General features: G+C 45.8%; 1 protein-coding gene across 1 annotated transcript in view; it reads left to right on the forward strand.

The window, feature by feature from the left end:
- The window catches only part of si:dkey-191m6.4 (rho GTPase-activating protein 22), a 31,189-nt gene that overhangs the window by 7,126 nt on the left and 16,517 nt on the right, over positions 1 to 7,546 (forward strand). Inside the window, exons 2-3 of the mRNA XM_034569936.1 lie at positions 655 to 854; positions 4,169 to 4,256. Of these exons, the coding sequence (XP_034425827.1) occupies positions 655 to 854; positions 4,169 to 4,256 (288 nt within the window). The remainder of the gene's footprint in view (positions 1 to 654; positions 855 to 4,168; positions 4,257 to 7,546) is intronic.

Genomic DNA, 7,546 nt, shown 5'->3' on the forward strand with positions numbered 1-7,546 from the left:
TCGATTTTCCTACAAAGCCGATGTGATACCAGGAGGATGTGAGAGGCTCTATGGGGACGAACCATCCCTTCCCTTTCAAGTGTGTCCTTGTCTGAGTTCAGGCTACACCGGTTTGTTGAGAATGATTCAGGCAGCCAGTCAGTCAATCCCATGTGGTCCTATTATTTCAGCTCAAAAGCCGCTGCTGTTCTACTGGCAACACACAATAAGTCTCTGTCAAGGACCTTCCCGAAATTGATGGGGGATCCCTGTCACCTGAGGCTATGTGTGTAGGTGGGTGTGTTTGTGTACGTGTGTGTGCACGTGTGCGTGTGTTAATTTCCCCCCCCTTCACAGTCTCTATTATATCTGCTCTGTGCTATCATTGCAGCCTCTCTACAGTCCCTCTCCCCCTTCATCTAAAGGCGTAGCCTCTTGGGGCAGAAGGCAGCGTGTGTGTGTGTGTGTGTTCATGGCTGAGGCGCCTGGCAGAGTGTGTGTGTGTGTGTGTGCAGCATACAGAATGAGGGAGAGCACAAGCTCCAATTACAGAGAAAATGAAAAGACACGAGCCAGCAACAACCAATTCAACCCCCTCTGACCTACCCAGCCCTTTGCTTTCTGACTGCTTGTATATACACAGAATTAAAATGCCTTATGTGTGTGTGTTTGTAGCCAGGTCCAAGAGCATGGTGATGGGCGAGGTGACGCGGGGCCCTTGCCGGCCGGCCTCCCCCAGCCTCCAGGAGGGGGCCCTGAAGGCAGGCTGGCTGAAGAAGCAGCGCAGCATCATGAAGAACTGGCAGCTGCGATGGTTTGTGCTGCGCTCGGATCAGCTGTACTTCTACAAAGACGAGGAAGAAACCAAACCACAGGTGATGCCCCTGACTTTTTTACACACAGTGGGGTACGCTGTCAGTGAAACTCTGAGTCGCCCCTTTGGCCTGAGTGATCATATTATGATCATAAAAAGCAGATATAGCTGAATGTGTGGCTTAGGGTGCTTTCACACCTTGTTTGGACCAGACCTTCAGACCTTTCAGTTTAGTCCACATGCTTGTAGTGAAACCATAATAATATTACTGTGGCAATAAAACTAACAAAATGAACAGATTCAGTAATTTTCTCCATTCAAAAGGAAAGGCTACTTCCTGCTGAACTGTCAACACAACAATGTCAGATGCACACTGGTCTACAAACCAATTAATCAATCAATCAAATTGTATTTGTATGGCCCATATTCACAAATCACAATTTGCCTCATTGGGGTTAACAAGGTACAACATCCTCTGGCCTGAGAAAGAGTAACAGACCAAATTCTACCTGAATACTGAAACAAATATTGTCGAGTTCATAAAAATCACTCTCAGATGCAGAAGATGATGTTGACAGCTGGACCAGCATTGCTACATAAACATGTCCGTCAGTGGTGGAGTCCACATTTGATATCCTCCATCTGCAGACTGTAACAGGGCCTTCGTTCATTCTTGTCAGTGCTAATGGTGAATCACCACGAGCACAGGACACTGTACTGCAACATGAGACGCCTGGTTTCCTCCTCCAGTAGAACAATATCATAAAGATATTCACAGAATAAATCGATCCCACTCATTCTTTGTTGAGACGTGCACATATTTTTTTGCCCAGGTGCTGGCTCACATTTCTGACACACACACACACACACACACACATACACATGTTATTACATATTATTATAACATATATTAATCATCGTGGCAGAAATTTTGACGCTTTCATTGATATCCTGCTGTTTTCACTTGGCTGTTCATTTAAAGCGGAGTAAAAGACAGCAGCCGTCTGCCATCACTGTCTTTTACTCCTTGTCATCATGGACACAGACACACGCACACGCACACACACACACACACACACACACACACACACACACACACACACACACACACACACACACACACAAAGTGACATGTTCTCCTCCACACAGTCTCCATTCTGTGGAGAACAAATGACTGAAGGCTTCGACAGACTGTCTTTAATCAGACCTTGCCAATACTCATCCAGCCCACATCGATTTGCAACTCCCAGTGGATTCAACACATGGCTAAATGCACACACACTCAGAGAAATGCACACTTCTGTGTACACACACACACACACGAACACACACACACCCTCCCCCTCTGAGAGCCGGATGTGTGCGAAAGTGTCATTCTGGCCCTTTTTTCTCCCTCTCATCTTCTAATCGATTGGAAATTGGAGGCTGGGAGTGGTGGTGGGGGTTTGAGGGGGGGGTGTGTGGGCAAGTCATTGTAACAGAACGAGATGCCCCCCTACCCCTGCACTGCCAAGACGAAAAATGGTGGAGGGAAAGGCGAAAACCTACGCAGGGCCCCTACAGGTTTTATTTTCCTTATCAACACGAGAAGTAGTATAAAAAATAATTCCAGTAGTATAAAGTCCGCAGAATGTCCGAAGGAGCCGGTGTGAGAACACAGCAGGAGATCCTCCGCAGGATTCACCGGGAGCGAGAGGGCGTGTTGATGATGTTTCTAGTGACAAACGCAAAAATAAAAATAAAAAAAGAAGAAAAAGGGCTACTCGGGATGAAAAAGACAGAAACGGAGAAGACGGCAACAAAGATGTCAAGAGAACTCTTGGTGATAATGAAAAGGGAAAAGAGTTGCAGCTGCTGCAGTTTGGGGTCCAGTATTAGCTGTTGAAAGAGGGGGTCAGAGCTCTGTGGCATGTATTTAGCATTGGGCAGCTGAATTTAGGGCCTGTGCACATGGTACCCTTCAATAACATGTGTGTAATGTGGGTTTGTAACAATACACAGATCTGGTCCTGGCCTGTAAATGGCTGGTTGACAGCTCCTGAATGCAACCTCACCTTTACAATGACTGCTGTACTTCAGAGTCACTGTGTCACCGCGCTACGAGTCTACGACACAGAAGAGCACAAACTAACCCACATTTTGGTCCTCCTGCAGCTGGCCTGTGTGATTTGTGTTCTCGGGTTACGTGTTGCCTTTTCTTATTCATTCATCGCCCGCCAGCTACTCGTGTGATTCCGAGCACATAGCACCCTTGGGAGCTCTCCTCCCCCCCTGGTTGCTGCCCTGCCCCTGTGGCTCTATCCATCTACAGCTCCCACCCCTTCCATTTGTTGCCATGGCGACTGATACTGGCGACAGCCCGGCCCTCCGGTTGAGGCGGTTTTTGGCAGAACTCCTCTCCCAGTTTGATGGAGGATGCCAGTGCGCAGATTAACGGCGCCGAACTACAGACGCTGGCATCTCCTCGCAGCTCACTTGGCCTCAGTTCTCAGGGCTAAATAGGTATTGATCTGGATAATGTATTCTGATAATCTGTGTGTGTGCCTGTGTTAGAGGGGTCAATGAGTGGAAGGAAGGAAGGAAGGAGGGAACTAAGGAAAGAAGGGTTCCCGTTCTGTTTTAGAGGGGTTAATGCGTGTAAGGAAGGAAGGAAGGAAGGAAGGAAGGAAGGAAGGGTACCCGTTCTGTTTTAGAGGAGTTATTGAGAGTAAGGAAGGAAGGAAGGAAGGAAGGGTCCCTGTTCAGTTTTAGAGGGGTTAATGAGTGGAAGGAAGGAAGGAAGGGTTCCCGTTAAATTTTAGAGGGGTTAATGAGTGGAAGGAAGGAAGGAAGGAAGGAAGGAAGGAAGGAAGGAAGGAAGGAAGGAAGGACGGACGGACGGACGGACGGAAGGACGGATGGACGGAAGGGTTCCTGTTCAGTTTTAGAGGGGTTAATGAGTGTAAGGAAGGGTTAGGGTTAGGGTTAGGGTTAGGGTTAACCCTAGGAAAGTTTTTAAGACAGAAGAAATGGAGCGTGCAAGCGAGTGAAGAACAAGGAAGTGAAGGAAGGATGAAGGGAGGAAAGAAAAAAAGTAAAGAAGAAGGCCAAAACTATAAGGAAGAAGTGACAGAGCATGTGAATGAATAACAAGGGGGTGAAGGAAGGAAGGAACAAGTGAAGAAGGATGGCCGAAATTGAAGGAAGAAGAAGAAAAAGACATCCATCCCATTTACGTGTTTGAATAATTTAAAATGTCAATGTAATTTAAATGAATTGAATTGAATTAAAATGTGTGTGTGTGTGTGTGTGTGTGTGTGTGTGTGTGTGTGTGTGTGTGTGTGTGTGTGTGTGTGTGTGTGTGTGTGTGTGTGTGTGTGTGTGTGTGTGTTTCAGGGCTGTATTCCTCTGCAGGGCTGCCAGGTGAATGAACTCACAGCGAACCTGGACGAACCAGGAAGACACCTCTTTGAGATCGTACCAGGTGAGGGATCCAAGAGCTCCTCCTCTTCCTCCTCCTCTTCCTTCTCCTCTTCCACCCACATTCACCACAGTTCTGTCTATATACACTGCCGTCTCACACAGATACAGATTTCACTTTCACTATCCCCCCTGGTCACTGCTCGAGCCGCGCTGGATCTAATATTTCATCTCAGTTATTTCGTTCACTGTGACTTTTCTTGCACATATTGCTGTAAGTGAGCTCTGTAAGTAACCTTTACGCTCTTGGTCCTGTTATTGTTTCATTACTCTCCACTGAGGAACATTTCCTATGTGTCCATTGTGTATGCGTTTCACTCATAGTACCTTTTTCCAGAAGTACCGATCAGTTGTATCGTTCATTTAATTTACCTTGGAGGTATCATTCTGTTACCTCCACCGATGAGGTTATATTTTGAGGTAACATTTGTTTGCTGACCTTGCCATTATTGCACTGTCTGTAAAATTGCTCTTCCTTTCACTTGAAGAGCAAAGTCTGGTGAAGCAGCCAAAGGTACTGATATGCAAGTAGGTAATTATAATAATATAATAACAAGCTTTATTTGTATAGCACTCCTTTTAAGAAAGTGCTTCACGAGAGGCTAAAACAACAATAAATCAACAATAAGATTCAATAAGAACATTTTGAAAAAGGAAGAAAATATAGGAAAAGCTGCAGGAAAAGTACTTCCACTCTCTGGTTGCTATTCAACATTTAGCCAGCAGGGGGCAGTGTTTGCCAAGGATTAGCTGCTGCGGTGGTCAATCTCCTAATCTCACATCTCACGATCTCAGAGCTGCTGACACCGGCAACCGGTATTTCATTTACAGCTCAAAGTCAAACTCTGGCCACAAGCAGACATGAAATAAATTGAAAAACAAAATGGCGTGTCCATCATGTCCGTGCCTGCAGGACTTGTTGGTGAGCAGCCGTGCTCCACTTGTCGCAGCCTCACAGAAACTGGAGCAGGTTACTTAGATTGACTTTACGTGGCCTTTCATGGTTTTACTCAATCAGTACGTTTCTATTTGTTTTGAAGCGTGGATTTGTTGCTGTGTGTATTTGACCCTTATATATAATGAAAAAGATATATTGTAAGAACCATACGGTGTCCTGCTGTAGAATCCCTCTGGTTGTCTACATCACTCTGTCATTCTGTCAGTGTTTGCTTGCAGGTCTCGCTCTGTGTTTGGAGTTGCTGCCAGGCTTGTGTGTTTTCTTTATGGGCTGTCAACGTCGCAGAGGGGTGCGAACCCTCCAATGAGCATTTGACTTATAGCTTCTTGCGCCATGCAGGAGCAAATCAGGGCAGGGAGGGAAAGGCAGAGAAAGTGCAGTGGTCAGGTGGGTAAAGAGTCAAGAAGCATGGCGAGTAAGCAGGAGCTCGGAGGATCGAGGCAGAAACTCTTTACATGAGGAGAGCACGCTAAAAGTGTTGCTGATGAGATGTGACCTGATGACTCTCTATGCCCACTCTCTCGAGTGGGCATACGTAGCATAGTTGATGCATTTTCAAATGAAAATGTGGTAGTGTGGATGTAGCCTAAGTGTATTTCAGTGTGATCCCAATTATATTTTTCCTCTTTTCAGTCCCCCTGTTTACAGCACATTAGATGTGTTGGTTCCTGGGGGGAGAAACACATGAGTTGCTCTCTCTCTCTGCACCTTATAATCGGCTTACAGAGGCTTTATTCTCTGCCGTTGTATGACATGAATAGGCTCGGAGATTTTCCTTAGACTCCATAGTGTGTTCGAAGTAGTGCTTGATAGAGGACAGGACTTCTTCTCCATGTGTAAACAGACATGATGCATCAGGTCGTTTCTGCAGCAGATTTCACTGAGCAATAAAGCTGCAAGCGGAGAGACCTCATGGTTTCACCATGTGGCAACTGTTTGGAGAATCTGGCAAAACTCTGGTCAGCTATTAGCTCAATGAACTCTAATGCTCTTTTACACAAATACCTTCCAGTCTTTCGTACCACCTTTAACCCATCAGTGTCACTGTGGGACACCTCAGGCTTCACTGATGAGAGTACCTGAGACTTTAACTCCAAGATTCTTACCTGTTTACAAATACAAGAATCAAGCATCTCTCTCTCATCTTTGTCGGGATTGTCCCTAGAGGTGCAGCAATTAGTCGATCAACAGAAATATTTTCATAGGAGTGGATTTAGAGTGGCTCGTCCACTAACCAGAAGGTCGAGGATTCGATCCCTGGCTCCTCTAATGCCTATGCTGAAGTTTCCTTTGCCCCTAACGGCTGTGCCAGCAGTGTGTGAATAGTTTGTAATAGAAAACCAAGCATAGCATTGTACTCTATGTGACCTGTGTCACCTTGGAAACGGGGATATTTTTTCACTGTTTCCTGATGTTTTACAGACTGAACCCACATAGCTGCATTTTTTGGCCCAGATTTGGTCCACACTGTTTCACATCCACTCTGCCATCTGGCCCACATACAGCAAAGAATGATGGTACTTGGGCACTCCGCTCCTGTTTGCCAAATCTGGGCCACAAGTAAGCTATAGCAATACTGTATATCACCCAAAGGTGCCAAAGGTGGCCCGAATGTGTTTTGTGCTAATTGGGCCATGTTCACCATTTGCCACATGGACCACTTTCGGTTCACATCCGGATTACACCTCGACTAGAGCACCGCATGTTTGCCAAAAAAGGCACAGATTTGTTTCGGGATATTTGGGCCACTTAAGGCTCACACCCATAAGAAAATAATGTGCACATTAGTCGACAATGAAAATAATAATTTGCAGCCCAAATTCCATCTCATGTTTATTACTTCCCAATGACACCTTGAGTCAAAGAACTAGATTTTGTGTTCTTTTGGCAGTTGGCTACTTTGACCATAATATTAGGTTAAGCTCAGAAGGTCTGAGAAACTGATGGCTCTGCTGGAGTGTTTTTTAAATAATGTGCCATTTCATGTGTCGTGTACTGCAAAGGCCTAAAGTGGCTTTGCCTTTGCTACCATAAAAATGGTAGAAAAACCTGAGGACATGTATTTGGAGACTGATAAACCTTTAATCTGAGGTCAAGTCAGCTCAGAAGTGAAGGTGGGGTTTTTTCCTATCCGTGCTGATAAATCAGCTGCTGGCTTTCACTCACTTTCAGCAAACCTTTGTCCAATGTAACAGTAGCCTCGTCCTTCAGAGGAGCCCAGGGACCCTGGCTGCTCATACGGGTCATGTCATTGACTAATGGACTTTGCTTTTCTGAGACTGTGTGTGTGTGTGTGTGTGTGTGTGTGTGTGTGTGTGTGTGTGTGTGTGTGTGTG

Source organism: Hippoglossus hippoglossus, chromosome 19, assembly GCF_009819705.1.
Source record: "Hippoglossus hippoglossus isolate fHipHip1 chromosome 19, fHipHip1.pri, whole genome shotgun sequence".
NCBI lineage: Eukaryota > Metazoa > Chordata > Actinopteri > Pleuronectiformes > Pleuronectidae > Hippoglossus > Hippoglossus hippoglossus.